The following is a 22,688-nucleotide window of genomic DNA, read 5'->3' as shown; positions in this document are numbered from 1 at the left end:
TTTTTATTTTTTTCTAATATAATTATTTTTAACTCTCAATATATATTCCTATCCCTATGATAAAGCTTCCCAATTAGATTATAAGATTCAAACTTCCCAATTGAATTATAATGGTCAATTAAAAGAAAAATAAAAAATAAAAAAATTAAATATTTACGATATATAGTAGTAATATGTTTATGAGGTATAGTAATATATTTAGAATTTATATTCAAAGAAATATTGATTTAAAAAAAATATTGTAAGATATTAACTTTTTTTAAAAAAATTAATATAATTTTTTTTAATTCGGTATCCTTAGGATTTAGACTTCCCAATTAAATTATAATTTTCAAATTAAAATTTTTTAAGATTTTATCTTTAAAATCCATACTTTTCAATTAGATTATAGTACTTAGTTAAAACATAAAAAAAAAAATTAAAAAATAGACATAGTAATGTTACAAAGACATAGTAATATATTTATGATTAATATTTCAAAAAATATTAATTTTTTAAAAAAAATAAAAAAATAAAAGAAAACAGACTGATGTCGTGTGCGTGCAGTCTATATATTTTGACTTAAAACAAGAAAAAATCTAAAATTTTAAGTCAGTTTGATTATTTTTTTTTTCCCAGAGTAAATACATATTAATTTTTAACTCATTCCCGAGTAAGGTTAATAAAAACTAGACATGCTAATGAAATCAGAAGAACAAGACCAATGGGTCAAATTAGGCAAACCAATCAACTAGGACAATGCCAACTGGTACGGTCAACATGATACATCAACCACATCAAACTAAACAAATTATACAAACTTGTCAAATAAAATGCTTTTATAATTATAAAAAATATTCCATATCTATTTTTATAAAAATAGCATGCTTATGAATTAAACACAGACGCTCAATTTATGTACATTCAAAGTCAATCTGAACTTTGTTTGCGTCTGTAATATAACAAGCAGAAATCTGAAATAATACGCATAATCACTTCCATTTACTCTAAATTGACTCAAGAACACATGATTACATAAAAGACTGCAATCATGAGGTCAAATAGCAAGTCCCATTCTCCCATATCTGATATTTATTGGTCAAAAATGATATTAATGACATCTTTGTCCACCACAATAGAGGTCAGTGTCTCCTGTCCACACCCCTATATAGATGGTCTGTGCAAATGATATAGGAGACTGGTCATGGTGTGATCACAAATTTCATTCAGATGAGTTCTCCTTCTTCAGAGCTTGTATCTCTCTGACAACTTGATCTTTGTCTGCTTCAAATTGCTCATCCTCTATGGACAAATAGAGATCAATTGAGGTTGAGTCTTTGGGTCCAACAAAAAGTGGGGAAAAACATTCTGGTAATACTTCTTGTATGTGTTAAAGTTCGAGAATGAAAAACTTGAGCTATGCAAAGTAGGTAAAGGCTTTACCTTTGTCTAACTTGAAGTCCCTAAAAAACCGAAGAAGTTTATCCTTGTTTGTGAATAATATGCTTGTAATCTCAGGTGGCTTGTTTTGGTTAGCAGCAAATAACTAAATTTTAAACAAATACATAGTGAATATTTGGGAACTCACTGAATACGGCATGCAAAAATGAACAGAAAGAACACGATTGTACCTTGAATACATGGAAAGCCTCTATTTGGATATTCTTACTTGATTCCTGGATTGGAAAATTGATTAGTACAGATGAAGTTTCAGCATATAGAGCACAAATATATATACGATTTGCTGTTTAGTGTATTTTTACAATTACAAACAATCTGAAAGAGAAGCCATTAACTCCTCAACATAGGTTTGGTCTTGATTTAAAACCACCCCAATAGAAACGGAATAGATTGTTACAGGAACGAAAGAATTAAGATGAATGCTTAGAGCAACATCAACCAAGTATGGTATATCCACGATAGAATTTCATACAAACATTAGCATTTAAATGCAGAAGAAAAAAGGCATCCAGCTAATAGCACAAAAGCTGAGTAAGAATGTTACACACAGCTATAAAGATTGAACCGAGCTATTAGGTTCATTGTCAGGGACTGATAAATATGATGTCAAGAATGGTGATTTATCTAGATTACCTTGTGTCATACTTGTCCTTCCTTTGGTTGTAGGTGATATTTGTGCATTTAGATTATTTAGGAACTAACAAAAACGATGCATGTATGCATTCTAAAGTGATAAAAATATAAATATAGTGAATGCCTGCTTCGCTCCTCCCTGCCAACCCATTAGTGGTGGCTAATAAAAACTAGCCAAAATGCAACCGAGCATGATAAAGCATAGCAAAACAGTGGAAGTTCTATAATTCCATTCAAACAAATAGGCAGTGGTGTCTAATTAAGTAGATTCGTTCTGCTGCATGTATAAGGTATACATTATGGCACACAAAATGAAAAACTTGCAAAAACTGGATTTCATGGTTCCTCTAGATCGCCCAGGTTAAAAGTGCTGCATGTTCTAGGATTTTTTTAGAGCTGAGGAATTGACTTTTCACACTGTCATGAAAAAAGGGGATCTAGAATCTGCTTGAGTCAAGCAATATATAGACTTGGATCTGGACTGATCCTTATTTATATTTAAAATTGGTATTTCAGATTGAATAAGTAGCCAGACAAGGTAAGCAAGAATCAGGATAAAATATTGATGATAACCCAAATAACGTAATAACAACAATAAGTTAGCCAAAGACCTCGCCCTTTTGTGATACAGTTGGAGCCATCAAGTGCAGCTCATTGGTTGAACCAATATTCCCACAAAAGAGGATTGCTTTAATTATATTTTGATTGGTGTGTGTGAATTATAAGGGGAGGCCAGAAACAAACATATTATTTTCCTCTCTGTTTTCAAGCTAGCTACACAGACAAGGTCATTTTCAGTTTGTTGTCATCTTCATTCAGTTTCCAATCCCATTCCATCTTAAGCTTTACACCTAAACAAATTCAATCAAATTGCAATAAGGTCAAATAAGTTCACACGTAAAATAAGTTCACACATGGCAAAGACAAGCGAAGCCAAAAGACAAAAATACAGGCCATGATCATTAACAAACAATTACAGCAACCACCACTGCCACAGGGAATGGGACATAGCAATCAATTAAGTTTACACGTTTGTTAGATACTGAAACACTGAAATTCAAGAAGATTAAGAACAAAAACTGTATAAATCAGCATCAATGTTTGATAATATCTCAATATCTATTTTTAAATCCTTGCTTATACAACTACTATATAAAATTCTCCATAGTACAATTTAGAAAATTAGAATTTTCAATAAGGAATTACATTTGAGAACCTTCATATCTGAGACCAACAAAAGTAAAATAGTAATATATATGGTTCTGTTAAAGAGAAACCGTATGTTAAACACCACGGAGTTATTGACTTCTATAGAGAAGGATATACAACATAATTACAATAATACCCCTAGTTATTATGTTACAGTATTCTAACACTCCCCTTCAAGCTGGAGAATATAGATCATATGTACTCAACTTGTTACATATGTAGTCAATTCGAGAAATTCGCAGTGATTTAGTGAATATATCTGCTAGTTGATCATGTGAGTTGACAAAACTAGTAGATATTTCTCCTGATATGACTTTCTCTCTAACAAAGTGACAGTCAACTTCAATATGCTTTGTCCTCTCATGAAAAACTGGGTTCAAGGCAATATGCATGGTAGTCTAGTTGTCACATATAAGTGACATTTGTGTAACCTTCCCAAACCTGAGTTCCTAAAGCAACCGTTTTAGCCATATAAGCTCTTGACTAGTTATGGCCATAGCCCGATACTCTGCCTCTGCGCTGGATCTTGCCACAACATTCTGCTTTTTTCTTTTCCAAGAAACAAGGTTACCTCTGACAAATATACAAAACCCTGGACCTTTTATCAGTGGGAGATCCTGCCCAATCTGCATCAGAGTACCCTATGACTCGAGTATGTCCTTTGTCTGCATACAAAAGACTCTTTCCTGGTGCGCCTATGATATATCGAATAATGCGAGTCACAGCATCCCAATGTTCTTTGCATGGAGATTTGAGAAACTGACTTACTACACTTACCGCATATGAGATATACGGATGAGTAATAGTAAGGTAGTATTAATTGTCTGTACCGTTCAGGATCTAGAAGAGGCTCCCCTTGATTAGGCAGGAGCTTAACATTAGGATCCATAGGGCTGTCGACTGTCTTTGAGTTTAACATTCCTGTTTCTTCCGGAATATCTATTACATACTTTTTTGGGATATGACGATCCCCTATTTAGACTGTGCTACTTCTATCCCCAAGAAATATTTGAGTTTGCCGAGGTTCTTTGTCTAGAAATGTTTAAAAAGATGTTGTTGAGCTTGTGTCCAAACAGCTTTGCAAGTTTTGTGAGTACAGAAGACATTCTGAAGAGATGGATGGATGGTGGCTCGGATAATACAACACAATTGAACGTCAACCTTCTTCCATAGAGGGCGATCGGCAACTTGAACATCTTCTTCGGTTTGAGTGAAATGTGTCTCATAACCCTGCCCAACAAGCCAAAGCTCAATATGAGATGCCCAAGAGACATAATTCTTACCATCCAATTGCTCGGAAGAGAGGGGTGCAGTGATATGGTTAGTAAAAATTGAGATATCTGGCTTTGGGACGCCGTATGTAGCCATTGATTAGTTTGAAAGGAGCGGCACCAGCAGCACGGATAAGGAAGGACGGAAGTCGCACGGACGAGGGAGGACACACTGCACTATGGCAGCAGCAACTGCTGCTCGCGATACGCCGGCTTGAAAGAGGGCAGCAGCCCGACTCTTTGGCGACGTCGCAACTCCCCGATGACGACCCACAACAACCTTTGTAGACCCCTTTTGGGATGGGTAGGGATGGCAGAGGCGACGCAGAGTCGGTGTCGGGCGGAGGAAGGCGTTGCAGTGTTCCACTATGGATCTATAAGCTTGATCATAGAATCGTGCAGATCAGCGCACCTGAAGGCGATGGAGGTGGCGAGGAAAGCAGGGGCGCTGCTCTCCTACGACCCCAAGCTCCGACTGCCTCTGTGGCCCTTGGCAGAGTATGCGCAGCGTCAAAAATGAAGATCTGGACGTGCTCGCGACGTCAGGGTAGGTACGACAGGAGATGTTGAAGGCAAGGTAGAGCGCCAGGCGTTGACGATGAGGAGCAACGGTAGAGGTCTAGGTCACGAACAAAAAGCGAGCTCAGGTGCTCGGCTCACCTGGTATCCGCCGCCAAGAGAGTGAAGGAGGCAGTCAGCGTCGGTAAGGAGATGGGTTTAAAGAAAGGTGGAGCCGCCGGCGAGCGAAGGAGATGCGCTTTCGCCAGAGAGTGAGGATTGCGAGGTGCAGGCGCCGGTGCGAGGGAGACGCGAAGATGGGAGGCGGTGGAGGTAGAATCGGGGAAAATTAGAGTAATAGGAAGTTAGGGTTTTCTTTTAACTTGGCTCTGATACCATGTTAAGAGAAAATTGTGTGTTAGACACCATGGAGTTATTGACTTATATAGAGAAGAATATACAACATAATTACAATAATATCCTTAGTTATTATGTTATAATATTCTAACAGTTTCCATTTTTAGTAAAGAAGAAAGCATACGTACCCTCAGAAGATTCATTAGAATCATAAGATTGTCCTTTGAGCTAACATAGCGGACCATAACAGCAGAATTTGACCTGTCTAACAACATGTCTCCCAAAATCTGAAAACCAAATTAGTAGATACATAAAAGATACTTTTGGCACTAACTAATATATAATTGGATTGGATACATCATTTCTACTTTAGCAAATAAATTAGGAGTCAAGATATCAAATGATTATGCCAGTAAGAACAACAATGGAGAATTTGGTTCACAGGTTAGTCTTTTTCCCTATCAATTCCCATAGAATAAGTATTCCTTTTTATTACCAAAATAAACTTGGAATACCAATTCCCACAGAGTCATTACTTCCTAATCATCCCTCATAGTTATTTTCTACTCAATTTCTAGGGAATACATATTCCTACTCTATTCCATCCTCCAACAAAATTTATTTGCTATATTTAGCTCTCCAAGAAATATACATATTTGAACGAGTGGGGATAGAGCGGACCAAGCAAGCGAGGTGGGTAGGATAAGCCTAACGAGCCTCACAGGACAAGTCACTCAGACAAATTGAGTAAGCCTCGTGTCCCGAGCAGATCAGCAGGGCCAATGTACCATTTAGGCTGAACCAATCACTGGACCAAGAAAGTCAGGTGAGTTGGGCAATGTCTTAAAAACAAGAGAAGCAATGCCAGGTCAGTACCTTCCCCTCGCCATGCTTCTTAAAGAAAGAAAGAAAGAAAGAAAGACAAGTCATGCAAATCTGTTGGGCCTAGCAGATCAGTCTCGCCATGCAAACTGGGCAGGTAGGACAGATTGGGCTTGCTAACTGGCCAAACAAGCCAGGTTGATAGGGAGGGCCAAACAAGTTACAGAAGAAGGATACAGCAAGCTTGACCAAGTGACTTGTTTATATTTGGAGGGATATTTTATGATTGTCGAAACTTATTCCTCGTCCATTAATCATAGCATTCCTAGGAATGAAAATGGTCTACTTGTTCTATTCAACAAACCAAACAAAGAAACAAATATTCCTATTCTATTCCCCATATCCCTAAGAATGACTATGTTATCCCTATCAATTCCAATCCATGAATCAAACATAGCATAATTATGTTGTCTAAAAGATAATGAATTCCAACACGCAATACCTTGATAGCTTGCCTTCTTGTGACATAATTAGGGGATGACAGCAACCTTGAATTGAATTCTGTAAAAAACTGTCCAGGTAGTTGCAAAAATTAGAAACCTCCAACAATCAAAGTGCATCATTTAGATTTCAACAACTAAAGCTTCAAGATCTTATGACTATGATTATTTGCTTTTAGTATAAGATTCATTATTAGAAGAATGTAGTCAACAGAAGTTATGATTACAACCTAGCTACGATCCGAATATGGTTTATCGCTAAGCTGTTAATGTGGATCCTAGTAATTGATACTGAGGCACAAGTTTAAGCCAAACATTTGGTGGCATGCGTCAAAGTTGTTTTTTTTTGTTTTTTTTAAAAAAAAAACGCTGCAGTTATGCAGAGAATCTGTGATGTTTTAGCACAAAGTCAGTCCTATCTGACATTTTGTTCCTAAACCTATTGATCTAGATAAGATGTACATATAGAATTTCTATAGATAGATTATGATAAATTCACAGGATGATAAACCTTAAAAAACTTGTTTCAAGAGACCCTTTAGGTATAATTATTTAGATTATTAACAATAGATTATAGTCAAGCTGATATCTACTTCAAATGACAACATATCAAAGTCAATTTGCAGATGGCAACAATAAAGTAAATGATGGTTATATATAATTTAAGTTCATAGAAGTGTAAAAATAGATTTCCAGAGATAAGAAGTGATTGAAAAATTTAATCAACTATAAAGTACCTAAAACTTACTTGCCCAAGCACCAAGTAAATTGACCAAATGAGAAATCATTGAAGGAAGACAAGGGTAGCCAATATGTATTGTGATCAATGTGCTTGTTCACAAGAATGACCAGGAAATTAGGCCCAATAAAATAACCTCAGTTTCCTAGATTGTTAGAACTTAGAACAAGATAAAGTTGCAGCAGGTAGCACATGAAAACAGTAATTACTTACCCAATCATAATTCTTGGATAGAAATTCGGCTACAGTTGATTTATGCCGTGTTAAAAGTTCCTGAATTGCAGTTATGAATTAGCTTTGGATCTTGACTCTTTGGTACATAACAAATCAATGTAGAATAAGAATAGCTTAATTTAAGTAACTCATTACTGTACAATAAGAACGGCTTAATTTTTTTTGAATAATATGTGAAAATTCAGTAACTTATTCTTACTAACTGTTGTGGGATTGCGCTACTTATATTAAGAAGGCTGTACATTTTATTTATACAAAGTAATAGAATTTTTAAGAATAAAGGTTCAGATTTAAAGCACTTTGTCTGCAATACAAAGAGGAAACACTGAATAACCAGTAAACTAAAATAGCATTTAAATGGAATAAAATAGTTGCTTAAAAGCACAGGTTGACCTTAAAAGTGATAGTGACATCTGATGCAATGTCAAAATTTGGAATTTCAATATAATCAAAGAATTTCTGCATGTGTTCAGACTCAAGAATATACTTGCAAATGGATCGATAACAAAATTTATACACTTTCAAATAATTATACAGATTTGAATAAACCTTCAATGTCAAATCAACAGATCAGAAGCATGCATATGACTTAAAAGTCATATGATGGACAGAATCAACATAGCATCAGAAAAAATGATGTATATCATTCTTATCGATTTAAAAAATACTGTCGTGAGAAATTATTCTGGTTAATCCTTAAGTATACTCCTCTACCAAATATATATGTATTACTTTTATTGTGATTTTGCATTTGCACTTGTAAAAGTTGTATATTTAGAACTAGGTCTCTACATATTTACACTTAAGACCCTACACTTACTCAAAGATAACGAAAAAAACCCAACTTGTAGAAATGTATGTGTGACCTCTCAAGGACTTATATATTTACACTTAAGGCCCTACACTTATTCAAAGATAACGAAAAAACCCAACTTGTAGAAATGTATGCAATGACCTCTCAAGGACTTTAATTTGCCAACCTATTGCTGGAGTTTTAAACAAAGTGATGATCTCCTTGTATTGCATCTTTTCCCATGCAAAAGTGATGAACAATCACTGTATATGTAGTCCCTCGTCAAACAATCACATGAGGCAAAGTGCATAAGCTTGATTGTCAGAAAACAATTTTATTATTAGATTCACTAGATCATGACCGACCTCAGTAACAAAGACAAGCTCACATACGGTGACTCGATGAGAGAATTGTTCTATATTTTGGTTTTCACTTGACCTCCCCACACCATTTTTTTTTCTTTTCTCAAGATATCAAATTTTGCTTAAGAGAACGCAATAAAGCAATGTGAATTGCCTATCCATAGGCATCCTTGCCCAATCGACATCCATATGACATCAAGGTTCAAAGTATCATTCCATATTGTAGTTTTAATATATGGCTAAAATGGGAAGGTTTCAGTACTAAGTCATCCCAACACTCGACATCCTTAAAAATATGCCTAGAGAAATTTAATCTTTTTTAATCTAATAATATTTTTCCACTTGGCTTATTACCTCCAAATAAAAGCTTATGCAATTAGATAAAATTTTAGTGCAATGAGTTAAAAAAATATAACTATCTCAACTAACAACCACACCTTATTAATACCACAAAGAGTATTGTGCATCTTGTGGGAGCATCGATTTTTTTACATTTAAGTGAGATCCACCCAATAATTTTCCAATACCCTATTATAACACTACTATCATGATTTATGATATTAAAGCATGCTTCTCTACATATCCGTCAATATTTAACCAACAAAGATCGACTTAAATTAGCACAACTAAAACTAACGTATAGGTACATTTGGATATAGACAGCCCCAAAGCTCTCATGTGATGTAATAGAAGTTATATCATTGGAAGTTGGACTTGATCTATCGCAACTAGAAATAAAGCACATATAGGTACATAATTGGGATACAAATAGTTCTCCAAAGCTTTGATGTGATGAATCACCGTATAATTCATTAATACAATAGGAGAAGGCTAAGAATATAATGAACCTTTGATCAGCATCAATCCCAAGTACTCTTTTTAAGTATCCCAATAGTCATGAGCTTGATTTTTTGTTGCCTATATTCCAAATCTATTAACAATGGTGCTTAATGAATCTAGTGTTACGGCCATTATCCTATATATCATTTATGTAATCCTATTCAGATGTCCATAGTAAAGGTGGTTTAGGTGTTGGAGTTGAAGAAATATATCACCAATACATGGTGTCCGTTGTCAACACCTCTGTCATTAGTTGAATTGCTATCAACATCAGTATCATGCTTCTTGTCAGATTATAATAATAAAAGGTATTAAAGTTTCTTCAGTATTATCAAGTTTTTTGCTCATTGATTACATTAGGAGGATTATTCTTAATCACGACTTTGCACTTTTTTGTGTGAGCTAGTTTTCGTAAAATTAATTTCTTTCTATGTGCTAGCTAGCTATTATAGGAGTTTTGTATTTCCTTTTGTCTGTGACCATTGATCGTGCTCAGTGTTCAAATGTTTGCAAATATCTAAGTAGAGATCTAGATAATATAAATTTTCACTTGAAAGATGCATCGTCATCTTCATCATAAGCAAATCATTACATATCTTCAATCTACTAAGTAAAAAATTTGAGAGGTAATGGTGGATATCCCTCATCATCAAGTAATAAACCTTAGCTTTGATATCACTCAATTAATTCATCATTGAGTTATCCTCATTTGGACAAAGCCAATATGAAAAGGATCTACATCTTTTAATCTTTGTTCTCTCTTCTCTTTGATTATCACTCACAATACGTATGTATAGTGAACATAGACAATCTTCTCCAAAGGCAATAAAGGAGATGATTTCTCACGTTTATATGAATGAACGAGAAAGTGAATTAATTTTTCTCGTAGCAACTTGCAAGCATTAAATGTGAAATCTGCACTATAATCCATTTAAAATCCTCCATATTATACCTGCCATTCAATTGTAACTTTTAAGATAAAGTAATGTACAAATCTACAATAGTCTTTTAGAATAGTGTACCACATTTGTAAATATTTATATTCAGTTTGCATCATATTTATATTTGCAATACACCATAAAAAAATGTCCAAAGGTATTGAATGTCCCTTGAAATAATAGACGCCTCAATAGCTAATTCTCTATTTGGCTCGAGTCTTGATATTACTTCTTTAAAAGCCACAAGATCTCACCATTAGTAGATAAGTCATATCAATATTGCTATGTTGGATTAAGACAATAACGTATAAAATAGTGAAAGAGCATATATCATTTCATCGTCTCTTTGTTTCAAAATAAGTGATAAACATTGCCTATTATACCTTTGTTCATGTGGACAAAAATGTATAAGGATTATAGTGCCATTGTGGCTCCACTCGCAATTCCAGTGTACAAAGAAGTTTCCCATTTATTAAAGTGAATATAGTTTTAATCCAACTTTTTCAGTGGTGGCTCCAAGTCATAGGATCTCCCATTAACTTTCCTCATTAATTCATTAACGAAGTGATGGTTGCTAGGAATTTAGTTAATGATCAACCCTTTTTCACAATCTTCTGCAGAAGTATGAGTTTGTCACCATCATTAGATAAATAAGTCTGTTGCACATGATATCCAAAACAATATTGGATGTTCTATCTCCATAGCTCTCCAATGTTCTTGAAGTTAGTGTTGTTGTTGCTAACAATTGTGTTTTACATCTATTTCTCGCATTACACTATCCATTAAACTTTGTGTATAATTAGTATTGCAATATTCTACAATTACAACAATAAATTTGTAGATATTACCTTTAGGTTGCATTAATGAAGAAACTTGATTTACATCTACACTGATCTTGTCTAGCTATCACGCATCAATATAACCCTACACAGCCCAATTGTTTCTTGTGCAACATCCATGGTTTGATCTCTCCTATTTGTTTATACCAGCCAACAAATTTCAAATGAAATCGCAGGTGAGATACCAAGCTAGATTTTTTTTGATGTTAGACACCATAGTGACCATACTATAAAGAATATATTATTTGATAGATTAAGTGGAATTTGACTGAAGTGAAAAGCCCAATGTGCTTTAAGTCAGATGGATTTCTTCGTCTCGTTTGTATAGGTATGTCTATTGTAGTTTGTTTAGTAGCCTAGTCTAAGATCATCAACAATAATGTCTATAGTATGTCTTAGAGTCACCCCCACGAGCTGGGATGGTTGGTTCATGCAAAAGTGTTGTTGCCCATAGGTCTGAGATCGATTCCCAGCGGGTGCGGGATGCCCCGCTAGTTACCTCAACCCCTCCTTGCATGCGCTGTTATTGCTGGGTAAAGCCTTCCATGATTTACTTTCCTTCCAGACAGTGGGAGGCCATCCTGGAGGGGTGCCGAGGTGATAGTTTCACCTTTTGCTGCCTATAGTATGTCTTAGAGTCATGGAAGGAAAGATATCAATGCAACCTCATGATGAGGTCCCTTGAACAATTGTACTCTTGCCCAACATTCATATAACACTTGAGCCACTTCCAATAGCATCAATCATGACACAACTATGGCACATTCATTAGTCATACTGATCAGCATTGTGTTTTGGTAATTAACTAGGATGGTATGATTCAACCATGCCACCAATAGTATAAGATTTCAAACCATATTGTAAACCTTAATTATCTTTTTCTCCCAACAATTCTTCAAGTGGAGGAGCATTGAATTTACCTAAAAGGTCAGTTGATTCTCAAAAGAAATCCTATCCCGTAACCGATTCCCTGATCCAAGTTAATTTGTGGCAGAATGGAAACTAACTCTTTTATTAATTTGGTGTTAGATTATTAGAAATATATCAAGACCCTTACCAAGAGGCCAAGAGCAAAGAGCAATCTATCAAGGAAAAATAAAGCAGCCACTATCAATCCACATGAAGACGACAACAAGCTTTCCTTACACTGTCGATGTCATAATCTTGAACACTAATATAGACATAGATAATGGCAGCCACAGATACATTATTAAAAGAGAGACAAAATTCCTTCTCATTGAAAATCAGAAAGTACCTAGCTACACTTTGATGTCGAATACATTCTCTTAGCATAGCCCCATAATGCAACGCAATGTCCATGTTTTCATAACTGCAGATGAGAATTATCCAATTAACCTATGAAACTTTGCTGTATACAAAAATAATAAATACAATATTAGCAAAGTCCTAAGTTTGATATGGCCAAAGTCAAAGTTGTCATAATTCACATAGCATAGTTGATGTAACATTAATGAACAACTAAAAACTAAGAAATCTTGAACCGTGAGTGTGTAGTTCAATGAAAGTGACGATATATGAACACACTCATTGCTACCATCATCTTTTAATGAGCTGAATATGGCTACCAATTTAATAAATGGGTAGTCCAAATTTAAAAATATTTTTCAAATCATTCTTTGTTGTGTTCAGAATGAGCTTCAAGGTTTATACATAAAGTAGTTGAAATTAGTAACAGGACATCATTTGTAAATCACAAATCCCAGTCATACATAAGAATATATACAAAAAAAATTACTAATCATGATTACAATTATCAACTAGTACATAAGAATATAGTTAATTAATAACAGCTTCTGTGACATACAACCTTTGGTTATTTGAAGATTAGACTCAATGATATCAATTAGACAACTTCTTAACCAGTTAATTGTTGATAATCTTGTTGTTTTGTTTTTCTTTACTTGAAGAAATCAATGGGGCAGACCAAGTATTATACTTCAATATGAGTCAGCATCCAAAATGGAATCACCACAATTGAACTCTGGCCTTAACAATCACTTTAAAGCAGTATACATGTATATTAAAGGTTACTACTAAATCTTCTTCATTTACACAAATATAAAAACACTAATATGCTATCAGTGTGATCAACCAAATTCCTAGAGGGACAATAAAATACTAAAACAGAAATTCGCTTGAACATGTCAACTGTATCTTAGAAAAGAGAAATTACAACAAAAGCAATCAATTGAACATCCAAAGAATGGTTTTTTATTTTTTGGCAATCGCAATAAATCAAAATCTCACCCAGAAATTAAAATGTCCAAAAGATCTTTGTTGGCTTCCAAATAATCAGAAGCAATTAACCTTGATTGAACCTGTTGCCTTTGCAAATTTGCCACAACTTGAGTAGCATCTTTTTTGGCCTTTAAAATGACATGAACCAAATTTTAGCTTCAAATCAGTAAATAACTCTTAATCAAGAAGATTGGAAAAAATCATAGATATGTATGAAACCTTTAAAAAAAACTCAAATCTATGGAAATATTAATCATTCTGAAAATAGGAACATTTAAGTAGCAAATTACTTCTAAGTTCAATTTTGGAAGACAAACTATTAATAGTCGCAAGGTGTTCTGTCGGAAGAACTCTTGAGTCAACTTTGTACAAGCTTCAACAACTGGCTCTGATTCACTATTACCATAGAGAACAAATTTCAACTCCCGTATATTTTTACATAATTCTAACATCTGCAGAACAATAAATCACAGATTAGCTTGCAAAAGGTAGAATGCTAGACTGAATGTTTGATGAAATGACAAGTAAATTATTGGAAAAGATCAACATGATCCATGTAGCACCATGTTTTACATATGCATTAAAAGTCATGGACTATAGATAAATATATTAAAATGCATAGCAATAGTGTTAGAAAGCGTTGAAAATAGAATCAATCAATCAAGATATTGGCATGATCTTAAGAATATTCAAGCTGTACAAATATGTAGCTTTTAGGAAAGTTAATTAATTGTAATTAGCTATTTCCTTTTTTAGTTCCTTTGTATATCTTTAAATAATGGGCATGTAAACTGATTTGAAATAGAATAAAAAGATGCAACAATCTTTTTGGTATCAAAGCCACTTTTTGTCTTTTTTTTTAAACCTTAGCAGTTGATTTCTTTTCTTTCTTTCACTATGTCTAAAATTCTCAATTCCTCTCCTATTGTGTCTTCTGAAACCACTGAAACCAAGAATTCCTATGTTGAATCTCGTCATGTTCAAATCACCACAATTCGACTCAATGAAGATAATTTTTTAAGGTAGTCTCAATCAGTTAGGATGTACATCCAAGAGAGGGGAAAAATCGGATATCTCACTAGTGAAACCTGCAAAAACAGGTCCAACCTTTGCAACATGGGATGCAGAGAATTCCATGATAATGGTTTGGTTGGTCAATTCTATGGAGGAAGACATTAGTGCCAACTACATGTGTTACCTCACTGCCAAAGAGCTTTGGGATAATATTTGTCAGATGTATTCTGATCTTAGCAGCCAGTCACAAGTTTATGAGTTGTTGTTGCATTTTGGAGAGATTCGACAAGGGGGAGATAGTGTGACGAGATACTTTAATATCCTGAAAGGCCTATGGCAGGACTTGGATCGTTTATTGATGATTATGAATGGAAAAGTACTGACGATTACATTTATCATCGAAAGATGGTGGAAAATAACAAGATTTATAAATTTTTGGCAGGATTGAATGTTGAATTTGATGAAGTAAGGGTAGAATAATTGGAAGACAACCCCTTCCATCCATTGGAGAGGTATTTTCTAAAATACGGTGAGGAAAGTCGCCAAAATGTGATGCTGAGCAAAAAGGGGACAGTGGATCCCTTGAAAGCTCAGCATTGACTATTGTTGATGCTAACGCTGCTCGATCAAACAGTAGTCAGTGGAAAATTGAAGGAAAACCTCGAGTTTAGTGTGATTACACTATAAAAAACCAACCCATACTCAAGATACTTGCGGGAAACTTCATGGAAAACTAATAAATTTGAAGGGTAGCAAACCTGGTGACAAAAATAGCTCTGGGACTCCTTTAGCAAATGAAGTCGAGGCCAGTTTCTTCACCAAAGAGCAGGTGGATCAACTCTAGAAGCTACTTAAATATAATCCACCACTGGTATTCCTAGTGGTTCTCTTGCACAATTAGGTAATACTTCCAAAACCCTATCCAACACCATCAATTCCACACCTTAGATCATTGACTCGAGTGCATTAGATCATATGACAAATCTGTCCCATTTATTTGAATCTTATTTTCCTTCTTCTGGCCATAGAAAAGTTAGAATTGCATATGGGAGTTTTTCACCTATTACAGGGGCATGTTCAGTCAAAATTTTAGAAAAAATTGAACTGAATTCCGTCCTTCATGTTCCTAAACTTTCTTGCAATCTTTTATCTGTTAGTAAGTTGTCGAAAGATTCTAATTGTCGTGTCGTATTCTTTGACTCCCACCGTGAATGATGACTGGCCGTGCTAGGATGTTAGGAGGCCTCTTCTATTTCGATGACAGCTCTTCGTGCAATAAACAAGCTCATGGCTTAAGTGGTAGTTCTAATTCTACTTCTGTTTGTTTAAAAATTATGCTCTGGCATCATAGACTAGGGCATCCTAGTTTTCCGTATTTAAAACATTTGTTTCCTAATTTATTTAAGAAGTTGGATTGCAATTCCTTGAATTGTGATGTTTGTCATTTATCAAAAAGTCATCGAGTTTCATATAAGTCAAGGCCTTATCGTGCATCAAGACCATTTTATTTGATTCATAGTGATGTTTGGGGTCCATCAAAAAATTACTACTTCAACTGGAAAAAACATGGTTTGTCACTTTTATTGGCGATCATACTCAACTTTGTTGGATTTATTTGATGAGTGAAAAATCTAAAGTTGAAAAATTATTCACAGATTTCCACACTATAGTTGAAAATCAATTTCAAACCAAAATAAGCATTCTTCGAATTGATAATGGTACTGAATACTTTAACGAATGTCTGGGGACCTTTTTAAAAGGGAAAGGCATTGAACACCAATCCACTTGTCGTATTACTCCTCAACAAAATAGACTAGATGAAAGAAAAAACTGACATTTACTTGAAGTTGCCCAAGCAATAATGTTTTCTATTCATGTTCCAAAGTATCTTTGGGGGGATGCAGTTCTAATAGCAAGTTATCTAATTAATAGGATGTCAACACGTATCTTAAATTATATTATAGCTCTGCAGAGTGTGAAAAATATCATTTCTGATTTGCCATTAAAGGTATTTAGTTGTACTATTTTTGTCCATATACCAAATCACTTGCATTCAAAGCTGATCCTAGGGCAGAAAAGTGCATTTTTCTTGATTATGCTCCTAATAAAAAAGATACAAATGTTTGAATCCCAATACAAAAAAAAAAAAAAATAGTTAGGATGGATGACATTTTTTTGGGGAAAAAAACAAAAAAACCTTCTTTAAACAAAATGATCTTCCGGGGAAGATAGAAAAGAGTGAAGATCAATTTTGGCACTCATATGTACCTATGCCGAATGTGTTTTTTCCATAATTCAACCAAAATTCTGAAATAAACCAAGAGACACAAGTTTTAACTAATGAAAATAAAGAAAACCCTAGTTTATTGGTGTCAAATGTAGAGAATTTATAGACGGGGGAGAAATACTATCAAAGATTCCTAATCTTTTTGCCTAAGTTTTGTGTTTTTAGTAGGAAACGTTTTCGTCAAAAGGGTGAGGATCATACAACTATCCCTAAAAAGTTTATCATCACTTCCGGAGTCAGGTCAATTGGACACTCAAAATTCTATAAGTAATTCTCTATTCTAGCAACCATGCTTCACAATAATATACCTATTGCCATTAGGAAAGATGTTCGAACCTGTACTAGTCATCCTATTGTCAAATATTTGTTGTATCATAAGCTTTCCAACAATTATAGGGCCTTTGTCTCAAATATTACTCACCTGTTTGGGTCAAGAAACATCCAGGAATCTCTAGATCACCCGAATTGGAAGTTAGCAGTACTAGAAGAGATGAATACTATTCGGAGAAATGACACTTGGAAGGTTGTTGATTTATAGTGGGATGCAAATAGGTGTTTACCATTAAGTGCAAAGTTGATGGTAGTGTAGAAAGGTGCAAAGTTAGACTCGTAGCTAAGGGATTTACACAGACACGAAACTTTTGCGCCAAGTTGTAAAAATAAATTCAATCCGAGTTCTTATCTCTCTGGCAGTACATTTTGATTGGTCTTAATTAGAGGTAAAGAATGTCTTCCTAAATGAAGACTTAGAAGAGGAAGTGTTCATGGAGTTGCCACCGGGATTCAAGGAAAAATATGGCAGAAATAAAGTATGTTGCTTAAAAAAATCTCTTTATGGACTTAAGCAGTCACCAAGATCTTAGTTTGAGCGATTTAGGAAGACTGTTAAAAGTCAAGGTTATTGCCAAAGTGAAGCGGATCACACCGTGTTTTTCAAACGCTCTAAAGGAGGGACGATTACCATCCTGATCGTCTACGTGGATGACATAATCTTAACTGGAGATGATCATATTGAACTTACAAGATTAAAAGAAGTGCTTGCCAATGAATTCAAGATCAAGGAACTAGAAGTATTGAAATACTTCCTTGGTATGGAGTTTGCATGATCCAAAGACGGTATATTTGTTACACAAAGGAAATATGTTCTGGACCTTCTCAAGGAAACAGGTATACTAGGTTGTAGGGCAGCTGAGACACCCATGAAGTCTAATATTAAGTTCCAACGAGCCAAACCTGAAGAAGTTTGAAGAAGAGATAAGTACGAACGGCTAGTTGGGAGGTTTATCTACCGTTCGCATACTCGCCCTGATATAGCTTTTGCAGTTAGCGCTGTAAGTCAGTTTATGCACTCTTCAGGTCCAACACACTTCGATGCAGCTTACGGAATTTTAAGGTATTTGAAGGGAACTCCAGGAAAAGGTCTATTGTTTAGAAAGCATGGGCATCTTCAAGTCGAAGCTTACACTGATGCAGATTGGGTTGGAAATGTCACTGATAGAAGATCAACTTCGGGCTATTGTACATTTGTTGGGGGTAATTTGGTTACATGGCGTAGCAAGAAGCAACATGTGGTGGCTAGAAGTAGTGTTGAGACTGAGTTTCGAGCTCTTGCTCTTGGTGTTTGTGAGACAATATGGATCAAGAGATTATTGGAAGAATTGGGAGTTTCATATTCATTGTCTATGAAAGTATACTGCGACAATAAAGCAATCATCTCCATTGCACACAATCAAATTCTTTATGATAGAAAGAAGCATGTTGAGATTGACAAGCACTTCATCAAGGAAAAATTAGATAATGGTCTGATTTATATGCCCTACATTCCAACTACTGAACAAGTTGCAAATATACTCACTAAAGGATTGTCATCAAAACAATTCGAGTATTTGATTGACAAGCTGACTATGGAAGATATCTTCAAACCAGCTTGAGGGGAAGTGTTGGAAAGTGTTGAAAATAAAATCAATTAGTCATGATATTAGCATGATCTTAGGAAGATTCAAGCCGTATAAATATGTAGCTTTTAGGAAAGTTAATTAATTGTAATTAGTTGTTTCCTTTTTTAATTCCTTTGTATATCTTTAAATACAGGGCATGTAAACTGATTTGAAATAGAATAAAAAGATACAACAATCTTTTAATAGTTCTGGTGATTAATTGGTTTTCTATCTCATGTAATTGTCATTGACATCAGACAAGTTAAGATATTAATACAGCACTAGTCCAAGATAATCTTGTCGTGATACATTGTAATTACTTTACCACATAGTATGTGAATATATGGTTTAAATTTCGTACCATGCTAAGCGAAACGAACGAAATTTATTGTTCCATCTGCCGCCCAACACCAGCACTGCGGTGACCTCTACGGGGTCAAGAGACTCCATGATTCAATATTTTTTCCTTTTAAAAAATATTATTATTATTACTATGTATTTTATTTTTTTTAAATATTTAAATTAAAAAAATATTTTAAATTAATGTATTTTATATTTAAAAAATACCAAAACTATATTCCCACGGCACGATACGATACAGAAACTATATCGTTTTGATCATAAATCAAAACTCCGATATGACTCAAAATTTTAAACCATGTGTAAAAGCACATCAACTAAATGTAGCGATAGTGTCAACAACGTATCGAGGTAGTGTTGCTCGGCACCAATCAGGAGGAGGAGGAGGAGGATGAGAGTTTAGACGAAGAAGAAGAAATGGAGGAATTCCACAGATGACATGGCAACTAAATCATACCTCACAGAACTCACAATGCCACTAGTCTTACAAAAGAAGGCGGAAGGCCCCATGGCTCTGGTGGCAGCTTCTATAACTGAGGAATACACTTGCTCTCCTCCTCATTTCAGCATCATGCTTCCCATTGTGACTCCGGTGGTGACTCACAAAACTAAGGAAGATGATCACAACTCTCCCTCGCCTCTATTAGTTGTGTTGATGTGTTCCATATGACAATGGATGTATGTTGTCCGACATATAATGAAATTTAAATGCTTGGCATCTACTAAAAATTTTGTTTTAACTGCATGACCAGTGACAATAATGTTATCTTACTCAAAGCAATCAAATTATACCAGCCACTAACTTTAATTAACAAGAGGAAAAGCACCAACTATTAAGGTAAATGCCACTACAAAATTTATGATGTGGAACCATGGTTATAAACTAATATATTGCATTTTTTGTTTGATAATAACATGAGAATTTTTTCCCCTAGACTGATAAAAAGCTTTAACATAATTGAAATTGATAGCACTACTTAAAACTTGAACCTTATATAAGTATTGTATATCAAAAGAAAGAAGGCCAAACAAGGTAAATAAGACTTTCTAGTGTAGTTTAGATACCAAAGATAGAAATGATCATGCTTGCAAAAAGAACTCCACATAATCTCACAACTGGTTTGCATTGGCTAATAGTGTGATCCTCAAAAGGTCAAAAGGTCAAAAGTAAAAGATTGCAAAATTTCTGAATTTGAAATAGAAGACTTATAAAATTATAAGAAATAATGATAATAATAATAATAATGAAAGACCGATCTTTGCAACTCAGCTAAAGAAATTAATCACCATCATAAGTGTGTTAGTGGCAAATATTTGGGGTTGGCTTCATGGACATTATCCTCCCTTCATTGAACTCTACGCAAGACAATATACATCACCATTCCATATTTGTCTTTGGGGTTAGTTACATGGATCTTATCCCTCCAAGATCTAGTTAAAAATTCATGTCTATAGATTTATAAGATTTTTTAACATTGATTGTCTAGGTCTAATGCAACTTTCAACTTTGTTTGTTCAATCTAGGGATTGACATTGGCACTCTTCATGCAAGACTATAACACAAGTAATATTCAGATCAAATAAATCACTTTTTCTTACATTAGTTAGAGTTTTCTTAGATCAATCTCCACTCTTTACACTTCCAATACTAATAGACCCAATTCATCATAGTTGTAGAACATATTAGTCAACTTTGAACAATCCATGTCATCTCACTTCACTTTTTCTCATTCTATCATCTACTGTAATTATGTACAAATGCTTCTAGATAATAGTATTTTATATTTTTCTAATAACTTCATACATTAGTCTTAGCATTCTCTTTGTACTACATTGTCTGTTGTCAGTGTAACTATCCAACACTAATCCAAAGGCCACCTGAAAGCAAAGATAATGAATGCCACAATGAGTTTATGGCATAAAAAAACAAATTTGCTTCGATAAAAATATCTCAGTAGATATCATGCATCTCCAATCTGCAGTAAAATATTGAGTTCTCTATATAAAATCAACCTTTTGGTTATGTTGATATGAAGGAAAAGTGAGTTAGGCAGGGCTATTTGGTTCAACTGAAACACGCATCAAGATGACAGTATACTTCAAACAAAAAACTTAAATCAGAATTGGCAGAGACAAAGACATACTTCAAGAACAAGCAGCATACCTATTCTGATCATAATTCACAATAGGTATATAACTGTCACAGGAGATAGCAAAGAGTTCTATAACTATTGCCCATCTATTCTAGGAAATCTAAATTTGCAGAATGTGCATACACACCACATGAGACCGGATAAGAGACTGCATCTAACAGTACTCTGCAACATGGATCAAAGACACCTTGTGTGCTGCACCAAATGAGCAGCACTACCATTTTGCACATGCCCAAACTTGAAATGTTGTAGAAATGGCAGCACCGAGACAGAGGTGGACAAGTAAATTCCAGTTTGTAACTAACTAAATGCCAATATAAGGGAACGATTGTCCAAAAGAAACATGATTGAATACTAGACTGAAATGGATTTGTGCTATCCGATATAACCAAGCGGCTCAACTGATTAACGCACTTTCAGTTAACCAACAAAAAGGACCATTACGTGGAATCCGACTTAAATTAGAATATCCTGAATTGAATGTTGATTTTTCGTATCGAGAACATATATCAAGTCTAATTGCTAGACGAAGGAAACGAAGTGCTCAAGTTCGAGTTCAGTACTGAGCAATAAGATAAAACAAGCCGATCCCCTTGGAACCGCTAACCTTCTCCTCACGCTTGGGGTCCCTGGAATTCGCGTTGAGGTCGATGTAAACGAGGAGTTCCCGTGTGTGCCGCACGATATCGGCCGGAGTCCGCGGCTTGGACTTGAAGAGACCCTTCATTGTGCGCCCCAGCGTTGATCGCCAGGCACCGCCACACCAGACTGAAGCAGGATTTTTCCGGTTAGGGTTCGCGTTCGAGAAGGGCGGAAAAGTCGAGATTTAAAAACCTGGGGCTCCGGTCGCGCGAGCTCGATCAGAATCGGGGCGCTACGATCAGCCGACGCCGAGAACGGCTTTTATGTTCGTCTCTCGATCAAAAAGAATAATAAAAAAAGGAAAATGAAGAAAACGAGCGGTGGAGATTTCTGTATTATTGAATTTTAGGACTTGAAATTGGATTTCTGTCTTATGAGACTAGCATCGCCTCCACCCACGTCGTACTCGTGTTTTATAAATTTGGTGGAGCCCGTGGAAAACCGGTATCCGTTGCGTTGGTGGAGAACGGAGGACTCGGTATCCTGTCTTCTCCGGCAGAGTGAATGTGAAAGATAAGGAGCTACGGCTACGTATTTTTAACTCATTTCGTTTGCGTTTGC

The 22,688-nt window shown here is 35.1% G+C and overlaps 1 protein-coding gene across 2 annotated transcripts; it reads right to left on the bottom strand.

Annotated features, from left to right (window-relative positions):
* Positions 1 to 800: 800 nt before the first annotated feature.
* On the bottom strand, positions 801 to 22,452 carry LOC121985146 (putative MO25-like protein At5g47540). 2 transcript variants are annotated; one of them, XM_042538437.1, is made up of 12 exons: positions 22,320 to 22,452; positions 22,093 to 22,253; positions 14,025 to 14,186; positions 13,744 to 13,862; positions 12,731 to 12,805; positions 8,097 to 8,190; positions 7,683 to 7,742; positions 6,733 to 6,801; positions 5,597 to 5,695; positions 1,611 to 1,655; positions 1,423 to 1,525; positions 801 to 1,281 (listed from the first exon to the last, which is right to left on the bottom strand). In XM_042538437.1, the coding sequence occupies exons 2-12, from the start codon at positions 22,210 to 22,212 to the stop codon at positions 1,202 to 1,204; spliced, it is 1,026 nt and encodes a 341-aa protein (XP_042394371.1). In that variant the 5' UTR covers positions 22,213 to 22,253; positions 22,320 to 22,452; the 3' UTR covers positions 801 to 1,201. The 2 variants fall into 2 exon arrangements, with proteins under 2 accessions (XP_042394371.1, XP_042394372.1); XM_042538438.1 differs by lacking the exon at positions 7,683 to 7,742 and having other exon boundaries at positions 22,093 to 22,388.
* Between the last annotated feature and the right edge of the window lie 236 nt (positions 22,453 to 22,688).

The sequence above is a fragment of the Zingiber officinale genome, chromosome 5B (genome assembly GCF_018446385.1).
Source record: "Zingiber officinale cultivar Zhangliang chromosome 5B, Zo_v1.1, whole genome shotgun sequence".
NCBI classification, from domain to species: domain Eukaryota; kingdom Viridiplantae; phylum Streptophyta; class Magnoliopsida; order Zingiberales; family Zingiberaceae; genus Zingiber; species Zingiber officinale.
The sequence above is the reverse complement of the archived record's forward strand: the minus strand, read 5'-3'. Positions and strand labels throughout refer to the sequence as shown.